The sequence below is a fragment of the Crotalus tigris genome, unplaced genomic scaffold, assembly GCF_016545835.1.
Source record: "Crotalus tigris isolate CLP2741 ecotype Arizona unplaced genomic scaffold, ASM1654583v1 scf7180000023687.2574627, whole genome shotgun sequence".
NCBI classification, from domain to species: Eukaryota; Metazoa; Chordata; class Lepidosauria; order Squamata; family Viperidae; genus Crotalus; species Crotalus tigris.
In genome coordinates this window covers 1,421,578-1,449,111 of record NW_024100118.1, presented here as the reverse complement: position 1 = coordinate 1,449,111, position 27,534 = coordinate 1,421,578, and the positions used below count along the sequence as shown (strand labels likewise).

Below are 27,534 nucleotides of genomic sequence, written 5' to 3'. Positions count from 1 at the left end.
GGCTGGATGTATCATGTGTAGGCCACACCCACCCCAGCTCCACAAAGGCAAAAAAGTCACAATACATCATGATACATCACATGACGTAATTGAGTTTGACACCAGTAGTCTAGAAACATCAGTGAAGTCAGATCATTACTCTTCTAATGCTGGGTTTGATCTGAATGTTATATCTAAAAGGAATTTTACAGTTCAGAGGATTCCTTCAGTTACCATTGGACTGAAAGCTGAGGTATATTGTGCTATACTTAAAATACTGCATTTTCAGGATCTTTTTCACAGAAAGTTAAAATAGTTGATATGGCCTAGCATTTTATTCCGAAATAGACTTTGAAGAGTGAGATGAGGGGAATATCTTCAGGGCTATAGGAAATATCATAAAAGATCTGCAGAAAATAGTCTCTCAGAATTTATTTTTGGTCATGCTTGCCAAGAAGAAATTTTGTGAATGGGAAAGCCCCCAGACTGACAATTTATGCTACAGTTTAAATTTATAATACAATTTAAAATTTTCAGATGTAGCCATGCTCCAAAAACATTCTAATAGCTTGTTTTACAGATTTTAGAGGAAAAATATAATGTTAAAGTTATTCAAATTATACAAAATATTTAAGAAGTATTACAACAGAGATTCACTCAAATGATTATGACAATATACACATATAACATAATTATTCATAGGCAAGACTTCCAAATAAAAAATCAGTGATGATCCAAAAAGGCTGAGCTTACATATCTGTTTGAGGTAAATTGGCAGTAGCTTAGCATGTTATATGAAGCTTGTTAGTATGGTTTGTAAACTGTGGACTAAAATATATGTAAGGTAAACCACAGCTTAATGCAATATATGAAGCTAGTCACTAGAAAAAATAGTGTTTCCATAGTCATTGTATTTCCATACATTTGATATTCTTAGCAAAAGAAACCTTATATCACATCACATAATCATTTATATGTGCAGTATTAACCTGAATGCACTTAATAATCAATGTGAACCCAACATTAATTTGTATTGCACACACATTTACAAGGTAGCTTCAACTTTCTGATAAAGAGATCTGGTGAAGCAATGGTCACAGGCAGTGTTTTTATACATGTATAGCTTAATCTAATATACCTACAGATTAATATTTTCTCCTAATTAGATCAATATATAAAAGCCCTCCAATTTCCTAAAACAAAAGGTTTTGTTTGATCATGAAATCATTCTTTCAAATATATACCTGCACAAGGCAATTGATTTTTATGTAGATCAGGTTGAATCCCATTATGTCCTCTTTTTGATCAATCTACATGAACAGGACAGGGAGATGCAACTGGAACCAATTTTGTGTATCTGTACCCTATGAAAATGTGCTCCAGAAGAAATGGAAATCAGTAAACCAGTCATTTATCCAAGTGAAAAACATTCAATGTTGCAGAGAAATTAGTAAATGATTGGATTTTAATGCAAATCATAAGATGTTGCCTCATACTTAAAAAGAAACAAGAAGTATAAGATATATTGAAAAGTGGGAAATTGAAACCCTTAATTTCCATCACATATAAAATATAGTCTGTGGTGTCAGGAATTGACAGGACTTGGAGTCTAACTATATATGGAAAGTGAACGGTATCATTTTCATACTACAAAAGAGCAAGGAGAGAGAGTTTAAGAGGTTACGAACAAGCCTTGATTAAGAAAAAAGTTCTTTCTAGTGTTCTGTCAATGAGGAAGAGCATCAATAAAAGAAGCTAATTCAAAAAAGAAAACAAAAGAAAACAGGTCTTAAAAAAGAGGAAATGTGCTCTGCTGAAAAGTAAATAGCATGCAAAACATTGAACACATAGAGAAAAATGTTTTCTAACCCATGGAAACAATCTTGACAAGGAACTAAATTAAAGGGCCAGCTTAGAAAAGAGAAGAAAATGGAGAACATTTTCAGAAACAGTAGCAGGAGAGTGATAGAATTATGCAGAAGGGGGATTAGTAGGTTCTGCTAGCAAAGCACTCTGTGAGATCAGAAACTGGAGGAAGTCTTTAGAAGAATGTAATAAAGTCTTCTGTTCACAGACGGAGACCTCTGAATACAATCCATGAACAATAAATTATATATTCACTTATTTTCAACACAGAAATTGTTAAGTTACTTAAATGGTAAAATGGCCTGATTTTATGGTTACACTTTCCTGAATTAAGGTTGAATTATAGTTCACTGCAGGTGTTCCACAGATGCATAACCCCTTGCATGTTTTCAGCTTTTCCTTCTGCTTTCCATCAACAAGCAGCTTTTACATTTGTCTTTATCTGTGTCCCTGATAGGGAAATTATGAAGGAGTTCTTTAAAGGTGCTCCTTTAAAAGTTTCTTATGTTCAATGGAGCATGGAGGGAGTTTAAGAGTCCTAAATTATGAAACAAAATGTTAAGGAAGTTGCCACTTTTACACACAGATTTACATTTTCCTAAAAAAAAAAAACAGTATCTTATTTCATAGTCACTGTCTCTTTGAAGTTGTGATGATTATTTTCTTTAGATCCTGTGGAATGAGAACTTGGCATTCTGCTGGGGTTTGTATTGGAAACCGAAGAAGAAAAGCTGTCCTGAGCAATATACGTTTGACAACATGAACATTCAGGAAAAATCCATTCTTGGGGTTTTAACTCTTTTTTGTACTGATTGTTCTTAAAAGTAATCTTTTCCTCTGACAATGTATTTTCTTTCCTTTGCTGCAAAGCACTTTCTTTCTCTTCCAATGTACGAGCAAGCATATAACTAACCTTCCTTTGATGAGCCAACATTTCCTCCTTATCGTTCAGCTATAAAAAGAAAATAAAAATCAATATAGCTGTCAAACAGTCTGTCTATCTTCAGACGCATATAATACTATTAATATAGACACTGAAACCAGGTAAGAGATACCAACCAGGTCTGTTAGTGTCCTAATGATCTCCAGTGGATTATCCAGTTCTTCTACTTTTTTACTCTCAGGGCCAGAAGCAAGCATGCCCATCAGCTTTTCTCCCAAGCTTTTTCTTTTTTCTTGAAACAAGGAAACACCAAGAAAAAAATATGGGGGTAGATATGGTATCACATAAAAACAATCTAGATATTGAAAACTATATATACCTATTTATATAGATGCCTATCTGACCAATGTGACTTTAGGTGACTACAAGGAATTTAAAACACATAAGTTTGTAGGTGTATTGAACAAGGAAGAACTTATCTTGATGAAATCAAGACTTCTTAACAATCATTTACATCATGGTTCTTAATCTTTTTGTGTCCTTTCAAAAGTCTGGTGAAATCTATGGACTCTTTTTTGACTACATTTCATTTAAAAATTAGTGAAAATAAAGGTATAAAGTTTGTAGACCTCAAAATCTATCACCAAGTTAAGAATCTCTGACTTAGATGAATCTTTTGTAAGTCACTTAGATTATGTACACTATCTTTCCATCTCTAGATGCTATATTTGTAAACATATCCCCAATCCTATTATCTGGCTAATAAGAAATTATGAATCATCTGGAGTAGGGCACCATTTTATTTTTTAATCATCCACAAGCCAACACAAAGACTTAAAAACTTCTACTAAGGCCTAATAGATAACATCACTTGCCATATCTACCACAGTGCCTAAGCAGGACTAGACAAAAGTTGTAGCAGGCAAAAAAAGGCTGCTATAACTACACTAATGCTAGAGAACAATAGTTGACATTCATAATTCTGAGACATATCCTGATAGTTAACCTACAGTTTGGCATGCTATGTGAATTAATTTGCTATCTTTTGAGGTAAGTTATACTTATGCTATTCTATTTGGAATGCCTCTCCATCAAATGTCGTTAGTAGATCCTTAAATAATCAGATAACATGTATATGAGAATCAAGAACACATCAATCTCTGCAGCACATGTGGAAACAGGAATCCATTCCTTATACAGCCATTTAATAATTAATTTTTTTACATATTGGCAGAGGACCTATTCAATGAATCCTGACAGACTTCCCAAAATATGCTTTAACAGAACAGATGAGTATGATTCAGCTCAGCTTCTGGGTCAGTCTTCTTTCCAAAATTATTTCACAACGTGGGTTTTCTATCCAGTATATATTCTCAATGGCCTCCCAGTCAAGGGAAATTTTTAAACAAAGAGTCCTAGATATTAATGTTCAAATTAAGATGGAATTATTGGCTAAAAATAGACCCTAGGTTGGTTGGCTAATTTTTCAACCTGAAAAATACCTATCACTGAGTCTGTCACAAATTTTAAGAAGAACCTATTCTAGAGCAAGATTTGAATTGTTGGACTCCATGGTCAAATATGGACACTTCTACCATTTTCTATATTATGAGAGAACCTTAATATGCAGTACCCCAGCCATTGAAAATATTTCTCATATTTTGTTCTACTCTCAATTATATGCCCCCATTAGGCATATAATGATCCCCCATCACCCCTATTGGAAAGAACAGCCCATTGGTATCCAAATCACAGATTGTCATATTTCTTCAAATGTACCTACAGTGGATATAAAAAGATTATATATCCCTGTTAAAATGCCAGAATATGACATATAAAAAAACAGACCAATATTTTTCAGAATTCTTCAGAATTTTTTCCTTCTTTAATATAACCTACAGGCTGCACAATTTAATTGAAAAACAAACTGAAATCTTTTAGGAAGAAAAATATCAAATAAGCATGGCATTTTAACAGGGGTGTATAGACTTTTTTATATCCACAGTATTGTATGCAGAACTGCTAAGTTTATAACTAAGAACCCAATGCATTGAACAAATTGGCGTACCCTAAAAGGGACATTCATTTATCTGATTATTGACTCATTGTATTAACATAATGTATTGTATCATTCTATTTCCTCTTATTTTATTCCAGAATTAGACTATGTACTATATTTTATTTATTTTATTTTATTGATAAAGTCATAAGACTAATCAATCAATAAACTACTATTACTACATGACTCAATCAGCTCTAGCTCTCTTGGTTGGACTATGTCTCCTTGTTGCTAGGTTCAGTAGGGTGAATATTAATAGATATATATTTCCAGATGGCCTTGGTAAGGTCTTTGTCCTAAAGAAAATTGAAATAAAATTGCTGATAGTTACATGAATCATTTGGATAATGAAGGAAATGATTTCAAACAAAAGTTTAAATGATAAACAATATGCCCAATAGGGGTTATTTTCAGTATTACTGAAATATATATATATATATATAATGGAAAGAATTACCATCTTCTTTAATGCTTTTCCACTTTACTGTTTTAGTTTCTTTTCTGCAGATCTTACTCATTTGTGTAAGCCTGAAAGCCTGGTCCTTCCTCCACATCAGTTGTTGTTCAAAAGCTATTCTGAAGGCATCCGCCATTATATAAGCTTCTTCTTTACTCTTCTTCAGAAGGTCAAACTGTTATTTTTTTCAATTAATATAAATTTTAGATTGCGCTTTAAAAATGAAATCCACATATCTATGGTTATTGTAAAACAGTAAGATTATTGCTTCCTCAGTTTAAGTAGAAATCAATATAGAATTTGAGTATAATCTGCCCGCAAAATGATACTTTAAAAAAGCTGTTGACAGTATAGAGCAGGGCTTTTCAACCTTTTCACCCATTGTACCACTTTTAGGATATGGCAATATCCAAGTACCACCAGTCACCTAGCAAGGTGTCAAAAACTTGATAACCAAAAAAAAAAAAAAAAAAAGAAAGAAAAAAAAAGTGATAAAGTACAGGTAGTTCTAGACTTACAACAGTTCGCTTAATGACTGTTCGAAGTTACAATGGCACTGAAAAAGTGCCCCCCAAGCCACAGCCAAGCAAGACACCTGCCTGCCCACCCAGCGGCGCTCTTCCTCCTGTCCGAGGTTTTCATTGCTGTGAGCATTTCTGTTGAGGATTGGCAGCAGGGGTGGGGTGGGGGGGTGTTTGGTTTTTATTCCTCCCGTCTGCTGGGTGGTTGCAGCAGATTTTGGTCACTTCACATGACCCTGGGACACTGTGACCGTCATAAATATGAATCAGTTGCCAAGCATCTGAATGTAAATCACAAGACCCTGTACATGCTGCAGTATTCCAGCTGATCGGCACTTCTTTTGGGCTCAGCAGAAGTGCCAGGATCAGTGCTGCTTTCCAGCTGATTGGTGCTTCTTCAGGGCTCAGAAGAAACCCCAGGATCAGCACTGAGCGCGCTTCCACTGAGCCCTGACAGCCCCGAAGAAGCGCCTATCAGCTGGAAAGCAGCACTGATCCTGGTGCTTCTGCTGAGCCCTGACAGCCCTGCAGCTCCAGCCATCTCTCGCTCAAGCTTGTACGGTGCTGCCACCGGTTCAGCTCATTCCCCTCCTCCACTACCACTTTTCTAGGATGGTTGCGTACAACCTGCCAGGTGCCAATGTACCACAGGTGGTACCCGTACCACTGGTTGAAAAGCCCAGGTATAGAGGAGACAAGACTATTTTAACAAATCATTTTTATATTGTCATTTGAATAATATAGTTTCAATAAACATGAATATCAGTTACTAATGCTCTCATGAAAGCCACTTCCTGGGAAACATATTTAGAAAAAAAAATCCCTCTAAAACAAAATCAAGAAAACAGAAAAATTTGCTTGGCTACTCAACACTTAATTACCTTCTAAATCTAACTAGTGTCTGTGCACTCTAATCTTCAGTTCTATTCTCTATTGATTTCTAATTAATTTTCTTAGTAAAACAATGCATTTTATGAATGAAGACCAGGATCATGTAACGCTAAAACATTTAACTTGGTGGAGTACAGAGGTAACAAAGCAAAGACCATTATTAGGGAAACAAAGAATTTGCTATATCTGTAGTACATCTCTATAATATCTTTATACTTCCCATATAGACAGTGTCACTTAGCCCACCTTCTGAAAAGGATTAGAGCTGAGCAAGCAGTTTATTGCTGAGGGGTAGATACATTTCCTACAAAACTAGTTGAACTGGCTTCTTCTGGCAAAGACATTAAGTGGATGAAAATGTCTTAGCATAATTTGTGGCTGTATTAACTGATACTAATTCTGTTGGGTGACTGGGAGAACAGAGAAGTTTGAGCAGGAAGTATCCTTTAGCCTGAAAGAGGGCTAAAAGTTGCTGCACAAAAGGAGGAGATGTACTGGTAAGATGAATGGAAATCTGTTAATTGGGAAAAAGCCAGATGAACTCCTTCCATCAGTCTCAATGTGTTACATTTCACGGGTCACCCATGTAAAACATAGCATTTGAAAAATATTTTAAAATACATAAACCTGCCATTATTTATATAACTATTCTACTTAAAGCTTGAAGTATGTCAATAAGTTTAAAAACAAAATAAAAACATAATGATATATTAGCACTCTATTACATTTTTACAACAGCAACATTTGACATTTTTTCCACATGGCATGTTAGGAAAAGAATGCTTCTAACCCAAGCTCACATACCTCTTGCTTGAGTTGAAGAAGTTGTTTTCGAGTTGCTGCTGACATCTTGGCACAGGCACAGGGGTCTCCTTCAGAGCCATTGCAAGCACAAGCTCCAAGTACTGCCAACTTCCAATTCAAATGAATGCCAGCAGTCATTTTAAAATCCAGATCAAATTGACAAATACACACACCAGTTGTTTCGCATATGCTGCTTAGCTCTAAAGTAGTTTATCTGGGGCTTAAAAGTATATACAAATTCTCTATCTTGACTTTGCATGAATTAATCAGTGTGACTGCTCAAAAATACCCTAGTTCTGCATTCCACCTTAGCTTTCTTTGTAAAATAGGACATTCAATTTTATTTAAATGGACTGACACATTATGATCAAATTAGAGTGCACCCAGAAGAGCTCTTTCCTGCTTGGCAAGGTTTTATGTTGCAGAAGAGACCTTCAAATTGGTTACCCCAGATCATGCCAAGCCACATTTTACTGAAATATGGTGTAACATTGTTCAGTTCCATTTTTTTCCACCAACTCTTCTTACAATTCAAAACTGGAATTCAGTGGTTTCTGGTTTCTGTTTTTGATTAACAATAGCTGGCTAATTCTTGATACATATGCTACAACATTATCTCAGTTAATCAAATCTTCTTCTTCCTGCTACTAGCCACATGGGAGAAGATAAGAAGATCCCAATGCTCATTAGTGCACATTCTTCATAATGCATGAAAGAGAACCACAGTTGCTAGCTTCTCCATCATTATGTGCACCAAAATCTAATGTCAAAATAAATCTGTGTATTTCTTGCTTTTAGTATGAGCCATTAGAATGAACCATAAGATGTTGCCAAAAGAAATAAGATCATTTTAAAATACATACTTCTAGACTTGTAATCTCAGTAACGCCACTCTTGCTTAGAGACATATTATCCTGAACCAACTTCTGCTGTTTTACATCAAGCATTGCCATCATCTCCAAATGCTGTTGTTCTAAAACTGAAAAAGTTTGAAAGAAAGTTTATTTGTAGCTTACATGGCTTATCTAAAAAGTCTAAAAATTGAACTTTCATTTCTCGAGTCTAAGGATGAATTTTCTGGCTTGAAAGTATTCTTATTTTGTAAACCTAGATAAAAATACACAGGAGGGAAATGTTTATTGTTTGTGTTATGCCTGCACATTATAGAAAGAATATAGAGATTGTTCTATTAAGCCTTTGTCCATAAAGTCAGTATTATATCAATGCACATTATGAAAGCCAGTAGTGCATGAAGGTATAGCCTAAGACTAATGATTGGAGAAGTTCAACTTTTTCCTATTAGCCAACTTGGTCTAATGGTTAAGATACCAGGCTAGAAACCAGGAGACTGTGAGTTCTAGTCCAATTTGGGCATAAAAGCTGAGTGGGTAACTTTAGGCCACTCACTTTTTCTCAGCCAAACTCAATTCCCAGGGTGCATGTTGTGGGAAAAATAGGAAGAGGAAGGAGTATTAATATATTCACTGCCTTGAATTTTTATAAAAAAATAATAATAAAGGCATAAATAAAGCATGCAACCAGGCATAATCTTTACATTCCAAGAATGCTGCTGTATATATCCCAAAGGTATTCTTAGACAATAAAGGGATATAAAATTGCAACTTGCTATTTTATTTGAAAGTATGCCTAGTAAAAAAATCTGATAATATGAATCAATAGAAAGCATTTTGTGAAACTAGATAGTGTGTCATGGGAACAAAATGATCTATTTGCCTTCTGATAAATCAAGTTGTGTGGGGAGAGGGTTCACTGGTCTTGCCCACCATGACACTTCTTTTGTGGAAGTGTCTAAAACATGATACCAGAATTTCAAATTTGCTCACTGCCTCAAAAAAGCTGTGATCCCCTGGATAATAATTCTACTTGCTTGTTAAGCCACAGGATTTACTTAAAATAATTATCTGAACTTGACTTCAGAGTGGTATATTTACTACAGACTTGGATAGGTCCATGAATACTCAATCTCTAACCCATTCTCAGCCATGAAACTTACTGGGGTAATTTGGACCCAAAACTACCGCTCTATGTAATATAATTTATAAGATTATTCTTATCAGAATAAAATTGAAAAAGAGTATTATGTATACTGCATAAGCTTCTTGGAACAAAGATAGAATAGAAATACAAAGAGATTTTATACCTATTTCTCTCATTAAGTTAATGAAATTCACTTAGTTTCATAGGGGTTAACTTTGTGTAATAATGATTTTAATAAAATTAACATAATGAGAGAAATAGGTATAAAATCTCTTTGTATTTCTATTCTATCTTTGCTCCAAGAAGCTTAGTGCAGTATACATAATACTCTTTTGTATTATGTAATATTATGTAATCTTGTATTATAAGATATGCTTTACTTTCTGTTCAAAAGCAACATGACAGTATTGACTGAGCATTCATCTATGACCAGTCTACCACTGGACATCTCTGAATTACAAACTTGAGCCAAACATGCTTCAAGTGTTTAGCAGAGCATAATATTAAATTGGACGCAGATTTGCCAATACTTTTTTAGATGTTAATCACCTACATCAAAGCCAAGTGATTCAAAGAAAATACTGAAAAAGTAGAGCTTACTTACGTTGATTTTCAGACTTCAGTAGTTTAATTTCCTCAGTTTTCATTTTAAGAGTTTCTTTAAAAGCAGCATTTTCACAATAAATTCTGTTGACATGGAAATAACATATTTCAGTCACACCTTTAATATGTTTCTGCCTAGTGGATGATTAAAAGAACATACTTTAATTTACCTTTCATATTTCTCTGCCCAGGTCTCATCTATATTTTTTAATTTCTCCTGATTAATTCTGATCTCCCACTGCAGAATATTTATTTCCTATAAACATAAAAGGATATTGTTCATATTTTTAAACCCTACACTGTTAGTAAAACTGGATTTGGTTATCTCAAATATGTATTATTTAGGATCATGATACTGTTTTTGCTTTGCAAGAAAATAATATTAATGCACAACAGAAGATATTTGGAATGTTTTTACTATAGCCAATTGCCAGGCAGAACAAGCAAACTGCAAAAATTTTTTTTACATTTTTCTAATTATGTGGTCATTTTCTCCCATTATGATTCCTAAGGCAATCTCAATTGCTCTTTAAAATATTTAAACTTTTTGACAATTCCTTAATAACATTACATTACTCAATACAATAAGTTTAAAATTGCTGAATCCAGACACTTCCTCTCATTTACATCCTTCATCTTTGTGTTTGCCAACTGGAAAATGCTGTGAATGTGCAGAGATCAATACTGTATCTGCTGTGTTCTCTTCAGCTCACTAAAGTATAATTAAATTGGTGCCAAATCTTCTGCCAATTCTTCAGTAACAAAAATCCTCTCCCCTTTAAACTCTATTTAAAAAAAAACTAAAATAAATAACTAACATTCCTCTTTCCTCCTGTGTAATTTAAGATTGCATGCATTTGTCTGGATCTTTGCAAAAAGTTCAGAACAGTTGCTATGAAAAAAGCTTCCAACCACAAAATTGGTCTCCCTCCTGCATTTCAGAGCCTCTTGTGGTAAAATGATAGTGTGCTATTTATTTTGCCACTCTCATTTTCTGTGGCATACTTATATGGAGGCTAGAATGGGGAAGTGAAGAAATTCATGTAGGCAGGCACAACAAAAAATTGATGGGTGTCCAGAAGTCAATGTTTCTGTCAATAAGAAAACAGATCACCCACAAGAGATGAATGCTGCAAAGAAAACAGTAGTTTTACTCCAGTTTTAAATACACTACAGCAGAGCCAGAAAAAAAAATGTTTTCACTTTCGAAACCAACTGAGCTTGTATAAGTGCACAGCTGTTTCCAAAGTAGCGTCAAAATTATATGTGGATGTTGCCTCAATAATCGTAGTTAATTGTGACAAAAGGCAAAAATGTTTAGTAAAAAATATCTTGTTTCTATTAAAAAAAACTAATGCATTCTCTGGATTATCGTACATTGTCCTACAGCCAATTAACTACATGGACTAACAAACCAAATCCCTGATGTATGAGCTTAAATTGTGTCACCACGTACATTACTGGGAGAAAAAAAAGCATCTTCAAGTTTAGAGAATTATCTACACTTACCTTTGGACTCTTCCTCACAGCCACAATAATGTGCTTTCATCTTGCCTTTGACTTAGGAGGAAACCCCATTGAGGGTTAAAAAGGGCAGCCCCTTCAGCCTACCTTTATTCACTTCAGTAACCAGGCTGATTACTCACATTATAACGCAACATACTTTTTAGGCAGCTGCTGAATTCATAGTCATCCTTTCCTCTCTTACTCAGTTTCATCTACCACTAGGAAACTCAACTGCCAACTGCTGTCCTGAATATGTGGCAATGCAGCTTTGGTCTTCCAACTGTCATTTTTAATATGAGCCTAATAACAAAGAATTATAGATTTCAGACTTCTTTAAACCTAGTAATCATTGCTTCTGGCTGATGCCAGACTGCACATCAATTGCTGGAGAAATCTTATCTGGTTCAGACTCTTCTAGATGACAAGACAATATTCAGCCAAGGATTCATGGCTTCTGCAACCAGAGTCAGTTCAATACTTCTTATATATGATCCAGCACATAGCTCAGGTTCTTCTGACTTGCTAGATTTCAGCTGATCATCTTGCCAGGGATTCTTTCCTAAATTCTGATTTTTTTCAAATAGTTGGATACACATAATTTCCCTTCTTATATTTGACAGTTCTTTTGTTGTTGTTGTTAATTGTGAAGTCGTGTCCGACCCATCGCGACCCCATGGACAACGTTCCTCCAGGTCTTCCTGTCCTCTACCATCTTCTGGAGTCCATTTAAGTTCACACCTACTGCTTCAGTGACTCCATCCAGCCATCTCATTCTCTGTCGTCCCCTTCTTCTATTGCCCTCAATCTTTCCCAGCATTAGGCCCTTCTCCAGTGAGTCCTTCCTTCACTTGGACTTCTTTGATGAGAACTATACTCCCACGTCTAAAGCTCTCAAAAGAAACATTTGTCTGCTCAAATAAGATGTCCAATCTTTCTCGCTACTATAGCCAAAAAGATCATGGACATACAGAGTCCAGCAATCTGCAGAGGAGAGGGCAGTCCAAGAAAATACCTGCCATAATGGGAGCTAAACAGATTAGATGTTCCTGAACATGTCCTCTAAAGGCTCCTTCTCCATATACCTAGAATGTGTGCACGGGAGGTCATGTGTTGAGTAATAAGGAAGACACTACTTTCACACTAGAACACTTTAGAATGATTTCAGTCTGTTTTAAGAACACCAACTATGAGATGGAAGCTATGCCAACAAATGATTAGCAGGGTTCACACTGTGGTAAGTTGGATGTGTTTATGAATCCTCTGCTTGTAATAGGTTCACCAAAGTATATAAATAGAAAGATCTGGGCTGTAATATGTTAAAACACAACATAATCAAAAGTACATCAGACTTCCGGTTTCATTGCTGCAGTGAGGCGGGCATAAGAAATCAGGGCTCTGATTCCCAAGCTTGATTTCGGCCTGCTGTGGGTCCAAAAAGGACCGAAAGTCACCACTTAGAGATGACAGACCAAGAGGGGACCCTTGTAGATCGCAGGAAGGCGGTAGCTGACTCGCTTGATCCAAGGAGCCCTCCAGAACAGCAGGAAAAAGACTGGCTCCATCTACGCAGCCACTCGGAAGCTGCTGACAGCCGGGAGAAAAAGCGATTCAAAACAAGCGTGAGCAACATTTTGAACTGGGGTGAGACTATTTTCCTTTTTTATCTACGATATGAAAACTTGTTCTGGGGAAAAAAAACATCCGAAAGCAATTTTCCAGAGTAAGAGAAAGATGGCGATTTAAGTGGAAACAGAGACGTCTACAACATCACTGCAGATATAACAGAGAGAAACAGAAAAAAAGAAAAGTTTGGGGAGCTTTAATTTTCTTCTTCTTTTTATATTATTTTATATTATTTTTGAAGAATATTAGATCAAACTTGATCTAAACCAGGGGTAGGCAATCTTGGCTCTTTTATGACTCGACCCACAACAGAAAATACTTAAACAAATGGAACTAATAAAACATAAAACAAATTTAGCACAGGCCGAAAAAATGGCAGAACAAATTAAAAGAGCCAAACAGAATTTTTTTGAAAATGCTAATAAACGGGGAAGTGGCTATCATATAAACTGAAAAAAGAAAGAGAGAGAATAGTGATAAATAAACTACAAGACTCAAAAGGAGATTTACAATTTCAAAATGACACAATTAAAAAAATAATTAAAGATTTTTACGAGACATCTTACAATACAGAGGAAACCCCACAAGAAAAAATAAAGCACTATATTAAAAAAGTGGATTTACCAAAAATTCCAGAGAATATACAAAATATTTTAAATGAAAAAATATCAATGATGGAGATGACAGAGGCTATAAAAAGACAAAAAATGATAAGACTCCAGGCCCAGACGGACTATCTGCAATCCAAACGAGATAGGAAAAAGATGTTAAAATATCTGGATTTTATAAAGAAGAGACAGAATTTGATAAGATATTACTGACATCAGATGAAAAATTGATTAAGAAACTTTATAAATATATGCTAAGTTTAAAGATGGAAGAGGAACAAGTTAAAGAAACAATGATAACATGGGCAAAGAATTTTGGACATAATATAGAACTAGAAAAATGGCAAAGCCTTTGGGAAAAAAATTCTAAAATAACAAAAGCGGTTGCGTACAAAGAAAATTTATATAAAATGTTCAATAGATGGCATCTAACACCCGTGAGATTAACAAAAATGTTTAAAACACATCAAGCAATTGTAGGAAATGTAAACAAAAACCAGGCACTTATTACCATCTTTGATGGACATGCTCTAAAGCCAAAAGATTTTGGATAAGAATATATACATGGTTAGAGAAAATGATGAAAAAACATATAGAGTTTAAACCAGAATTATTTTTGTTAGACATAATTGTAGGAAATTATGAGAAAGAGTATATATATTTAATTTTACCTATATTAACTGCAGAAAGAATTTTATTCCCTCAATATTGGAAAAATTAAGATCTACCAACAGAGGAAATGTTAATTCAGGGGTCTTCAAACTTGGCCCTTTTATGACTTGTGGACCTCAACTCCCAGAATTCCTCAGCCAAGTACATCAGAACATTCAGTGCAGTGAATGGCTACAGAACAATACCAGCACAGTAAAATAAATGGACTTATGCAGATCTAACCTGGGTTAGTTTGTAATTTCATGTTACCATCTCGTGAAATACCACATTTCTACTCTTTTTCTTTTTTGTAGGAACAGTATTAGATACATTCTTACCTTTTCTAAGGCTCGCTTTTGTTGGTCTGTTTTTATAAATATTGCTTTAGTATGAGTGGTAGCTTTGTCCAAAACAGCCTAGGAAATATGTAAAACAAAAATTGGAAATATTCAATATCAGATCGTCTTAAATGTGAAATCAGTGCGTATAAGTTAAGACAATCAACAAAATCTGTTGGTCTACCATAAAACAATTATATATTTGGCTGTTGCTAGTGTAATATTACAGACTATATAAAGAGCAAGAATACACTTCTTGCTTTGAAAGAAAAAGTATTATCAGAAAAAAATAAAACAAACAGATGGGAAGGGCAGATGCCAGAGATTGTAAAAGTGCAAGTGTATCAAAAAATAAAAACTAGAGATATCACTAATTTGTTTTCTGGCAAATGTGTGCTTTGTGACTATCTATCCCTCTCTATGAGAGTTATTTATGATAGCAACAAAAATATAATCCAAAAATTCCAGATGTTTTCACTGTCCCCAAAAGATTGCCTAGCCTGCTCTACATCAGGGTTTTTCAAATTGTATTTTACCAAAATCCTCGTGTTTTCAAGAACTTGATTAGGTTTGATAAAAGACTAAGAACAAAAAAAAAAAAAAAAAACACCAAAGCAGGCTCTAAGGTGTTCGTAGCAAATTTTCTAAGGTATAATGGAAAAGGCAGAGCTTGTAAGCTAACATTCGGAACTACTGTCCCACCCTCCCGGGGGCACCATTTTTCTGTCTGAGGGACAGTTTTAAAACCTTAGGAGTCAAATTAGACATAAATGAAGCAAGCATTAGGAAGAATCCACTCTTTTAAGTATACCCCTCTGCAAGGTATATGAGTATGAGTGGATCATACATATAACTGTTATTTTTATGTAGTTTTGACATAATACATTAAAAATTTATGTTATAGTTCATCCTCATATAAAGAAAATAAACTCTAAAATACTGTTAGTATTACCTATTAGTTATAAATACTAATCTAATTGTTAAAACATTTTGAACTTTTGTATAATTTACCATGCTCTGCAGAACTTTTAAAGCTTGTTCTTTGCCTTCAAGTTGTCTTTGAGATGCTTCCAAATCCACTCTTAAATTTTCTACTTCCTAGGAAGAAAAAAAAATAAGTTTGGTCAATAAAAAACTAGGTATAAAGAATGGAGTCCTTTACATTTGTGAAAGTTACTTTTAATTGTGGGATTTAATTTTTATTAAATTAATATTAACAATTTTATTATTAATTAAAAGTTGTATTACTGAAATCATTACTACTCTGAGAAACATAAAAATGCCTCCTGCTTATAATCACAAATACAACCATAAAAATCAAGAATCATAAAAGTCCCCAAAAAACAATAGCATGTAACTATAGTAACAAATCAATATGTGCTATTAACTCAAAATGGTTTTCTGTAGTCCTCCAAAATGGTCAGTTCCTGGTGCATTCATAATCTAGTCCTAAACCATATCCAAAAATGATTACATTTTATTATACAAAAATATTCTTTGTAGGCCACCAATATCTGGAATACAGGGGGTTTTCCATGTCATTAAAGGCTAAAATGAAAAAAAAAAATGTAGATTCAGCTTGAAACTGTGAACAACCCCAAAGATAATATGGGATACTTGCATGGTGTAACTTGTTTTATGAAGCAGTTGGGAAGAGTTTCAATTATCAGAAGAAGTGGAAGGAAAATTAAAGGAATGTTTTCTATAAGGAAGATACAACACCAGCTATTGCCAGCTTGAAACAAACTTTATGTTTCAAGTCACTTATCACATAATACAGTATGCTATTATGTGTTATAACAATATACACAATAGCTGCACTTTAGGAAGCAGAAAACACCATAGATCTGTCATGTCAGTAAAATTAAATATGAATTATTATCCGAATATAAAATTTCTTTACATACATTTCTAACTTCATGACTTATTTTAAAAATAATACCCACAATAGTTCTATTTAAATTTATACATTATAAAATCATGACTATCTTTTAACTTTACTGCAACTTTAACTTTACTTTCATTTTCTATTTCTTAGAGAGAAGTAGGGAGAAGAGGAAGATATTTTTTCGTGTCTAAGGAAAGGAAACTATTAGAGGCATCTGAATATTTAAATTAATCTAAATATTTAATTTAAAAATATTTAAAATTAAATTATTAATTTATAAACCACAACTATTTAATTTTTTTTGCTTCCAGATTAAACTCCCAAAACTAAACATGACTCTCTCTGTGTATGTGCGCGTTATGTGCATGTGTGTATGCATTGAAAACAGTGAGATTCAAAATTATAGTATACTAATATAGTAGTGGTACCTACCTCTAAAATTCCTTGGAGACGTTGTTTTAATTCTTCATTTGATGCCTCAGAATGGAACTCTGAATTACAACAGAAAACAAATTGTTTGTGTGTCTTTGTTTAAAGACACCAGTTATATTTAGCTTTATTAAAATGGACAACAATTAGTAGTTGGGAGGAAAACATTATCCTGCTTAATTGTTTCAGATGGCAGAAAAAATACTGAGTAAAAGACATAATAAAATAACAGTAGAGGATAGAAATACTTGCTTATTGTAACTGATAAAATTTGCTGGCAGCAATATTGTCATTGTAATAAAAACTAAGATCAAAAACAAAGGACATACGCATTTTAATGCTTCAAACCAATATTCCAAGATTTATTTTAATATTAAAATAATAGCGTAACAGTCAGTTCTTAAACTTTGAACCTGAAATAAATATTAAGATTTAGAAAGCAATGCTTAAAATCGGTGCATTTCAAAATAACTGCCTGTAAAATTTGCATGACTACAGTTCATACAAAACCCTATTTATTGTGTAGGAGAAAACAATATTTTTTCCAAAAATCTGGAAATATTGAGTACAGTACTAGGAAAATGTAAATTTCCAAATTATGAATCAGGCAAAATTATTTCCCTGACTAACATTGTAACTGTCCGAACAGGCCTATTAAATTCTATTCACGGTATTATCCAAATCTATAATGTAGATACGCATAGATAGCATTAACTCCTGGGTGCTTAGAATTTACAAATTTGTCCATATTTTTTGGAGTTTTGCATTTAACTGGTTGAAACAGTAAAAAGAAATTGCCCACTGACATGCCAGTCCTTATCACTTTATTACATTTTTTTATTACTACTTCCTCTCTTATGATCCATTGCCAGGAAGGATAACTTGGAGGAGGTCAAGATGAAAAGTTATCTAAATATACCTTCTCAGGGAAACTAAATTGTCAGTTCAACCATAAAACATTTAGAAGACCAAGAAGTGCTGATAAACTAGGAAACAGCAAGTAGAGATCTGCGAAATCAAAAGAAAATAAATCCCCAGAGACAAACTGTTCATGGAATACTGCCTCTTTGTTTTTCAAAACTAGTATTGTCTTTGTATTCCTGCCCCATTACCTCTAATTACATCCTAATTGACTCACTGACCTCAGTACTGTAGATGCATGTTGTGCTATATCCAATCAAATATTGGCTATTGTAAATCCAAATAGTTTGCTGCTCTATGCAGTTACTTGTAAATTTGCATGAGTTTATAAAGAGGGACTGTTATCCCTCCCTTCTTTAAGGCTATGTTTTTAGCACTATCCCAGCCAAATGTTCCCCTAGGGAAATTGTCCTAGAGCAGTGGCAGCAAACCTATGGCACGCGTGCCAGAGATGGCACTCAGAGCCTTCTCTGTTGGCACACGTGCCGCCGCCACCACCAGCAGCAGATCCATCAGCTCACCACCACCGCCCGGAGCAGGAACCCCGCCCAGCACAAAGGAGGCGAAGTGGCCAATTTGCAAGGTCGAGTAGAGGTGGTAGAGCAGAAGTCACCAACCATTGTCGGTTGGCAGACTGGAAGAAAGGGGAGGGGAAGCATTTTACATGCACGCATGGGTGAACAGGGCCGCGAGCATGCACACGCTGCAAATGAGACGGGGCTAGTGCCTGCATGATACTCACTAGCCCTGCCCCATTTTTGTGTGGTGCAGCACCTTGTATCTGTACCCCATGGCACGGCAGCAGCCGTTTTTGCGCCTTGCAGCACGGTGGCCCATTTTTGCGCCCCTGGTTTTTGCGTGCCAGAGGTGGCACTTAGAGGCACCACAATGCTGATGGGCCCCTGGCACTTTGCGATAAATAAGTGGGTTTTGGGTTGCGGTTCGGGCACTCGGTCTCTAAAAGGTTCGCCATCATTGTCCTAGAGACATTAAATTCATTAAATTTCGAATGCATTGAAATAGTATTTAATTGTATTTTTAGCCAAAATAAGACTGCTTTGTGTACTTCTGTGCTCATATAAAATGTTGCAGGACCAAATATTTATAATCCAGCTATCGCAGCATCAGTATAAGGCAAAATGGTACTGTTGTTTGAAAACATGCACTTAGATCAAAATTATTTCTGAAACTTAATGTATTATTTATTTTTCTTTGAACATATATAACCCGAAGAATTGAAATTAAATTTCCAGTCACCATTTTTAATCAAGATGGTCTGATAAATGGAATTTCTGGACTTAGTGTCTGCATTTAGGATCAAAACATTTACCAATATTAATTCTGTAAAACTTTAGACTTTCATCACTTAATAGCATTGTTAAAAGACTTACCAGAACTGGCTTGTTGTTTGCAGGGAACAAATCCATTCCTTCCGATTTTTTTGACTGGCACATCATTCAAACTGTCACATTTTGAGCAACGAAAAAAACCTGCATCATATTCTTCACCATCACTTGGCAAACTCTTCCTTGCAGAACCGCTTCTAGACCTAGCTGTATATTTGTGAAAGACTTCTGATTCATAAATACCATTATGTTTTTTAAATCCATTTCCCAAATCTCCATATATCATGTCGTCTTCACCTTCCAAGGCATCACACAGTTTTTTATGCATTAGGCCTGCTTCACACATTGGCAATACAAATGATTTCTTATTCCAGGCTTCCACACTTTCTTAAAATCTTCAGGTAAAGATATACTAAAAAAAAAGTTCACAAAAATTTAGAATCGTGTTTAGATTGAAGATGCCTCCAACTTTTAGTTCTAACATGCTTACAGATGTTTTAGTCAGTACCTTTTTTATATTCATGTTTCCTAATTGATCCAAACCTTCCATTTTAAAAATTATTTAGCTATGTAAAATATTTTGTTTTTACTGCATACAAAGCAAAAGTCATTGCAAATTTAAATTACAAAAGCATATCACTATAAAACTGTACTTTGCTGGCATAAACACACCCAGGTGCTTTGTTTACTTAAATCAGAGAAAAAAGAAAGCATTGTTTATCTTAACGATTCACCAATTGTAGAAGAGGAATCAAGTTATATGTAGTATCGAGTTACACTACAAATGATCCAATTCTACACTTAAGTACATTCCAGTTTTCTTTGATGGGATGCTGTCCTTAATAATTTTATTACAAATTATTATTGTAATATTATTACAATACAAGTCTTTGACTTACAACAGTTCGCTTTTCAAAGTTACAGCAGCACTAAAAAAAAGACTGTTTTTCACATTATGACCATTGCAGCATTCCCATGGTGACATGATCAAACTTCAGACACTTGGCAACTGACTCATATTTATGATGACTGCAGTGTCCCAGGATCACGTGGTCACCTTTGCCATCTTCTATCAAGCAAAGTCAATGGGGGAAACCAGATTCACTTAACAACTGTATTACTAACTTCAGTGTTTCACTTAACCATGGCAGGAAAAGTTGTAAAATGGGGCAAAACCTGTTTAACAAATGTCTCACTTGGCAACATAAATTTTAGGCCCAATCATGTTCATAAATTGAGGACTACTTGTAATCATTCTTTCTTTGCAAACAATATTTTAAATGAAGCATCTATTTTCATATAATCTTATTTTTTCTACAAAAGAAAATTTGATAATCAATAGTACTTTGAGCAATGTGACCTAAAATTACAAACTAGAAACACCCAATATTTCTGTTTTTCAATACTTTTTATCTCATATTTTTTTTAACCTAATCATTATCATCCTCCCAAAATTTAACTTAGCAAAGGGAAAATATCCTTTTTCTACAAGTAATCATTATAGGAACTAAAACCATTATTAACAGCATGCATACATTTATCCTCTTCATATTGCCTCATAAAAGTTTGTTTCTTTCCAGATTTAAGCGCAATTAAATATGTATTAAATGGTTAACAAACATATAAAACATATATATTACACAAACAATAATCCATAATTTATTAAATTGCCACATTCTCTGTACTATATGTATTAAACTTATCAGAGACTTTTATATTGTGCCTGCATAACATAAAACCATTTTAACATTTGATGGACTACTACAGTATTCTAATATTAGAAGAGATTACCAGTACAGACTATACTGTCACTTTGGTAGGGTGCACCCATTCTGCTTCTTAATACAATATACATTTTTACAGGTATTGAGAACCTTATTTGTTAAGCACAATAACACTTCATTTGTTCAGCGATGGCTCCGCTGTATCTCATAAGCACCCTGCTATCAAACAGTCTACAGGTTGCAGTCCTTCCATCATCTCCACGATGACCAGAACTAAGCCTGTTCCTTGTTGGATTACTTGGTCCGGAAAGACAGCCAAACGTCCACTAATCCAACCCAGTGGTAAGCTCCTGAGAGGTATGCAGACCCGAGTGCATCTGAAGTGTCCAGCAGTCACACCTACAGAACAGACACGCAAACCCTTCCTCAAAGTCCCTTAGAGGCCTCCCAGAGGTTCTACTACTACAAACGAACAGCAAGCTTCCACAGAAGTCAAAGCTCCGGGCTTACGTCTCAATGTGCTCCTCGGCTTCTTCCTCCTCCCTCAACGACCCCGGCGCCCCAGAGCTACTCGTCGCGGCTCCCACATGAAGCGACGCGATCCAGCAGGGAGACCCAGCGCTTGCTCCTTCGCCCACCTGTCTGACAGGGCTCTCTCTGCTTCCTCCTTTGCCAGCTCAATTCTGGTTTGCCCGGCGCGGTCCTCCCTCCCTTCCTTCCTCCCGCAGGGCAGAGCTTAAACTTTCGCCCGGCTTTTGACCGCAATGCCTCCGCCTCCGCGCTTGAAGGTGGAGCGCGGCTCACTAGGCTGGGTCCGACAGAGGCGGAAGCAGGTTCCTGCTTGCAGGGTCGGTCCTCTGCCACAAACCACGTCAGAAGACGGAAACTAACGGAACAAATCTCCGACGGTCGAATGGTTATTCCAGTTTGAGGGACTGCATAACGAAGGAAATTTAGGTGGTAACTTTAAAAGAACTTAAGAAGTCTTAACAGTATTGTAAGGCTGCATTCTACTGACTCACGTAACCGGTCGATTTAGCTCACTGATTGCGACATTTTTTTCCTATTGTATCCACAGACGCTCCGGACTTTTTCTACAAACCTTGCTCCGAGTTATTGTATTTTCCGCTATATGGCTTATGTTTTAAAATAGTTTGCAGAAAAGAATTCAAGGCTTTCTTTTCTGATGGGGTGGGGAAAAGCAGTATCTTTACAAGATTTCCACCAGGGAGAAGAAAAAAAATAACAAAAGCTATAAACTGAATTCTAGACTTAATTATGTAATAGGATATCTGAAATTTCGTATATGGTAGGCTACTGAAATATTGCATAACCTTTCTTTTAAACAACGAATATACTAATACTAGAAATAATACAGGTTCAAGTAGATGTCTGCGAAATAATGATTTTGTAATTGAGCCATAGTTATAAATTAAGTCGTAAGTTTAATTTTTTTGTATTATATAAGCCACTCTCAAAATGATTGCATTGAGATAGAAATAATTTTTAAATGATTGCCTTTAGTATCTTCATTTATTTTCAAAAAACGTATTTAAATCTTTGTTCTTAATTACATACAGAAAAATGTAATATGAAAGAATTTAAGAATTATTTTGAAAATAAAGTATGACAGTACAAGTACCAAATAACAAAAGATGCATGATCCAAATTGTTGACTGCTCAAAACATTTGCTAAATACTGTCATTTTTGTAATGAAAGACAAGGTTCCAAGAATCAGTACTTAATATACAGAAGGTAAATTAAATCTTGCAATTGGCCAAGCATCTGCTTTTCAGATAGCACGAACATAACACCTAACAGAAGTGACTATTTTCAATCAGTTCAGTTGCAATCTAAAAATATTTAATGTTTTAAAAAATGTAACTTTTTCTGAGAACTTTTAGTTTCAGACAAATGAAGTACAGTAATACTCTAGGCAGAGTGAGTAAAAATTATGCTTATGAGACTTTTTTAAAAGTATCTTTTTCACATAATTCTCATTTAGTGATCACAATTGGGATCAGCAACTCAGTCATTAAGTGAAGCAGTCAAATGAAACTACTATGCTTATAATTTTACTTCAGCTTTGGTTTGCTTTATAGACCTGTGAAGTATGAGAACTGCTTATGGTTACTTTTCCATCACCATCATAATCTGCAGTAGCTAAATGACCACTACCTGTATTACTACCACTATAGTACTGTAAAGTAGTATCATTGACCCAGTTTACAAATAGAGAAAGAAATATGCATTACCCTATTTTAAATCTCATGATTCAATTTAAGAGGGATTTGTAACCATTTTCAGAATATAACCAAAATAGAAAACAGAAGGCAATTGTGCTTCTAATCAAGTCATTTCATTAATAGTACAAAAGGCAGAAGTCTATATCCCCAACACTCTTCCTACACAATCAAACTCTGCTTTGGATCGTGCAGGTATTAAAGGTTGTGGGAAAAGAGAATCTAAATACAGTCTTCTGTTCATTCTCTGGATGGAATACGATATAAGGTTAGGACTAAAATCTTAATTTATCAAATCCATTTAGTATCAAATTTGGGAGTGCTACGAAAAATGCACTTTATATACCTTATATAGCACTTTTTGACATGACAAAATGCTCTTTCTCACCAACCAATGTTCTTGTCTTTTCACTATATGTTCACTTTTTATTAAATTACTCAGTATTTAGAAAAAAATAGGATAATGAATTCTGGTAATATTTATTATGACCCAGGCTAGGGCAGAAAATAGAAAAACATGATACAAGCAATGGCATCGCACACTTCTTGGATCACTATAGTTATGGACACATATAACCTATTTGTTTCAAAAATCTTACAAAATGCCATCAGCATTTATCCAGAAATGAGTTCATGAATCTGGGTTGAGGATGTCTTCTAAACGTAACAAGAAATAAGCTTAGCAAAGTAGTTTACTAAACAGCAACAAATCAACAAAAACATAGACACGGATACAAATTTGCTTAGCTATTTACACCATGTTAATAAATAACTAAAATTATGTTCATATACTAAATTGCATGGTCCCATGTTTAGAAATGAATCTCAGAAGATCCGCTGCATTAATAAAACTTTGTACAGGAGTAAGATTTTGGCAGCAATATTATCTAGGGAAATATTTTTTATCTTTACAAATATTTTTATTATTGGATATTGGATACCCAATTTTTCAGATTTTTAAATTCTTAACCCTTTAATGTCTGATACCTGCTTTCATAGTCTAAATAAAGAACACAGCATAAAATAGAAAATTCAGTGGCCTCCTTGTTAATTTTCATCCTGAATGAAGCAACTATTGTTTCTTCAATGAAGGAAAACAACTTCTATTTATCACTGTAAATATTTTTTCCAAAAAATTAATTGTTGTCTTTTATCCACTGTTCAATCCACTGTATAATTTGATCTAAATTCCGTTCCATATCTTCTGGAGTATTACTAGTCAACTGATGTACAATTTCTTCTTTATAGGATGACATGGCCTCTTCATAAATTGTCTGAAAGATTTCACACTGAATATTGTCTTGAAGCTTTTTTCCTTTGTAACCTCTAGAAAAATATAAAAACATCAAACATTTAATTTTTTAGGTAAAAATACTGAAGTTAGATATTATACATTAATAAGGTTTGCTTTAAGTTGAAATTTAACTATACCGTATATGCCGGCGTACAAGGCGACCCGGCGTATAAGACCACCCCCGTCTTTGTTGCCAAGCTGCATTCCTAGAACGTCGTCTTATACACCGGAAACTACCAGTATTTCCAGTGTATAAGATGACTCGGCGTATAAGACAACCCCCATCTTTGGCGCCGAGTGTAGCGCTTGCGGAAGTCGTCTTATACGCCGGCATATACGGTATTTAGTTTTGTGTCACTGACTTACCTGTTTTCTAATCTGTCATACAAAAAAGAATTTTCAGTGCGAAGCACAAATACTATGTTAAACCAGCGTTCAGGAAAGAAGTCACAGCTGTGATAATCAACTATGACACCTCCATCCTGCATCTTATCTTCCATTTCATCAATAACCTATATAGAAAATAATGCAAAGAAAACTAAACAGTGGATTCTTAGTTACAAAAATTTGAATAGATAATTAAATACATATTTCAGTTTAAACTCACTCTGTCTTCATCTAATATTGGGCATTCATATTCTTCATCAAAGCCTTCGTATAGTTCCCCTGAATAATTAAAAAAAAATGGAAACTCATTGTTATTAATCTTCAGATGTATTTTATGCTGTATGTTCTAGATGAGTGTTTTTCAAACTTGGCAACTTCATGAAGTATGTACTTCAACTCCCAGAATTCCCCAGCCACAATCAAATCCTTTTAATTACAGTAGTCAACTATTTAAACAATGAATCTCTCATTCACTGCTCTTGATAGCATCCACTTGGTTTTTGGGAAAAGAATTAACAATAATTTCTTCAGCTTGATTTTTTGCACTGATTTTACAGTTGATTTTCATATTTGTTTTTTTTAATCTAATGTGTTGTACAGGATTCCACTTTAGAAATACTTCTGGAATGTCTGTATTATTAAAATATATAAATTACAGATATAATTAGTATTAAATTAGATATATTTATCCATGTACATCAGAAAAGTTGGAGCATAAATGTTAATAAAATGGTAGATACTGTAAAATTTTAAAAATTACCTTCTTTAGCCATATCCCCCACATTAATGTATGTAAAATCTGTTCTCAGAGCTATCTCTTTGCCTAGGGTTGTTTTCCCAACACCAGGCGTACCTACAAAAATGCAAGGCACAAAGAAACAATCAGGATAGTACTTAGTAAATATTTAGAATAAGCTTTCATTGCAAAATCAATCTGAAAAACTAACAAGGTATTTACTGCAACGAGTGCTTCTTAGTCTCTAAAAATGTGATCATTTAGTCCTAGCATATACATACATACATACATACATAGATGCACACAAACACATACACACACCTATCCGAGAACAAGGGCTCATACAAGACCCATTGGTTAATCCTGGTTTTCACATGCAAGAGGTGCTAATGTTTATGGAATAACACCACCACTTCCAACTGAAAGTAGGTAATCGCATTTTTGAATGCTTCTTATATATTAAATTTAATGCAAATAAAAAAGCAACACGAAAGGGAAATTTTTACCTGCTGTTCTTGAGAGGAAAGAGCGATGCATTCAAAACGTGGGAAAGTCTGAAAGCAAAATTAGCTAAAAGCAACCAGAGCAAAGCAAATGAGACTAACTTTTGCTATCCCATCATCGATTTTGATTGCGGCAGCATTGGGATGTGTGATATTACCCTTGCGTGAGACTGAATCGGAGATTTGTTTACGCTCCCTATTTGTTTCCTTCTTCTTGGAAAGTGCGACTGCGCTCGATCTAAAGCTATACTAATCCGAACACCTCCCGCTTCTCCTCCTATTTACGGACCCTTTCGCTGTTTGTTTGTTTTTTATTTTACCTGTGAGTAAAATGTTAGGCCTCTTCATAGCCGCTCTATTGCTCCTACAGCCGCTTCTCCTGTTGCCATCAAGAAGCCACGTGCAGCTATTCGCGGGGACCTGAACCGTCCTACTCGGATGGCAGCAGACTAAGACGTCAGTCGGGCCCTCCTTTCTCTCTCTTCCAACGGTAGGTGGAAAAGATAAAGTCTTGCAGGGTTTTATTTTTTTTATCCGGAAGCTTTCTCGATCATATTTACTCCTCGCAGGGCCTGACTAAAAGCAGGAGAAGGAGCGAAGTAGAAGCCATATTAGGCGCTCGGCGAACAGCTAAGCGCCGAAGAGCATGAAAGGCCCCAGTCGGAATGGAGCTGGCCTGAGAGGGTAGGGAGAAAGAGGGGAGTGTGAAGGACTGGGTGTGGTTTTGGGTGACGGAAATAAGTGGGCTGAAGCCTGACAGAACTAAATGGTGCCCGTGCACTATATCTGGATGGAGCCTCTCTCTTAGGGACGAGGCCGGGCTTCGTGGCTGAGCGCAGTCGGGAAGAGTTCTTTCAAAAGTGCATGGCGGCTGAAGTCGTCTTCCACCTTGGAGGTGTCACTCATAGAATAAGAAAACCTCCCACCCCGACCCCCACCTTGCTGGATTTGCTTATAATATTTATTTAATTTATATAGCTGCCCATCCCACATACGTGACTGTTAGTTATAAACCTTACCGCATGTCTTTTTCATAGAAAGGGAGGGGAAAGCTGTCTAGAGAAGCGCACACATATTAGTCCTTTAAAGGCAGCCATTGAATCTTGAAGACCTCAAAAAGTACCCTGTCAATATTTGGAGGCCATTGGTTAAATCAGTATGTGTCGTATGGCCTGTATTTGATTTTTGTTCCTTCCTTGAATGCTTCTTTAATTGCATAAATGTTTCATGATTTTTCATTTATCTGATTCCCAAAGATATAACCAGTTTTCAAAC

General features: G+C 35.1%; 2 protein-coding genes across 5 annotated transcripts; both read right to left on the bottom strand.

Moving 5' to 3' along the window:
* Window positions 1-396: 396 nt before the first annotated feature.
* On the bottom strand, window positions 397-22,369 carry CCDC125 (coiled-coil domain containing 125). Its single transcript, XM_039320750.1, has 12 exons — window positions 21,606-22,369; window positions 19,417-19,783; window positions 17,108-17,166; window positions 15,799-15,885; window positions 14,788-14,865; window positions 10,232-10,317; window positions 10,063-10,145; window positions 8,324-8,439; window positions 7,461-7,568; window positions 5,245-5,419; window positions 2,905-3,020; window positions 397-2,797 (listed from the first exon to the last, which is right to left on the bottom strand). The coding sequence occupies exons 2-12, from the start codon at window positions 19,715-19,717 to the stop codon at window positions 2,465-2,467; spliced, it is 1,542 nt and encodes a 513-aa protein (XP_039176684.1). The 5' UTR covers window positions 19,718-19,783; window positions 21,606-22,369; the 3' UTR covers window positions 397-2,464.
* Window positions 22,370-22,942: 573 nt separating this feature from the next.
* AK6 (adenylate kinase 6) lies at window positions 22,943-26,920 on the bottom strand. Of its 4 annotated transcripts, none has more exons than XM_039320752.1 (6): window positions 26,580-26,920; window positions 26,263-26,326; window positions 25,781-25,873; window positions 25,241-25,299; window positions 25,000-25,145; window positions 22,943-24,665 (listed from the first exon to the last, which is right to left on the bottom strand). In XM_039320752.1, the coding sequence occupies exons 2-6, from the start codon at window positions 26,291-26,293 to the stop codon at window positions 24,476-24,478; spliced, it is 519 nt and encodes a 172-aa protein (XP_039176686.1). In that variant the 5' UTR covers window positions 26,294-26,326; window positions 26,580-26,920; the 3' UTR covers window positions 22,943-24,475. The 4 variants fall into 4 exon arrangements, with proteins under 4 accessions (XP_039176686.1, XP_039176687.1, XP_039176688.1 ...); XM_039320753.1 differs by having other exon boundaries at window positions 26,263-26,310; XM_039320754.1 differs by lacking the exon at window positions 26,263-26,326 and having other exon boundaries at window positions 26,580-26,917.
* Window positions 26,921-27,534: the final 614 nt, after the last annotated feature.

Excerpts from the sequence above, each read along its gene's own strand:
- AK6 (XM_039320752.1), bottom strand. The coding sequence starts at position 26,293 with ATGCATCGCTCTTTCCTCTCAAGAACAGCAG. Across the intron at positions 25,874-26,262 it reads TTTCCTCTCAAGAACAGCAG|GTACGCCTGGTGTTGGGAAA; the intron begins GTAAAAATTTCC and ends GCATTTTTGTAG. Across the intron at positions 24,666-24,999 it reads TATGACAGATTAGAAAACAG|AGGTTACAAAGGAAAAAAGC; the intron begins GTAAGTCAGTGA and ends ATATTTTTCTAG.
- CCDC125 (XM_039320750.1), bottom strand. The coding sequence starts at position 19,717 with ATGTGTGAAGCAGGCCTAATGCATAAAAAACTGTGTGATGCCTTGGAA. Across the intron at positions 8,440-10,062 it reads ACTGAAGTCTGAAAATCAAC|TTTTAGAACAACAGCATTTG; the intron begins GTAAGTAAGCTC and ends AAACTTTTTCAG. Across the intron at positions 2,798-2,904 it reads TTAGGACACTAACAGACCTG|CTGAACGATAAGGAGGAAAT; the intron begins GTTGGTATCTCT and ends TTCTTTTTATAG.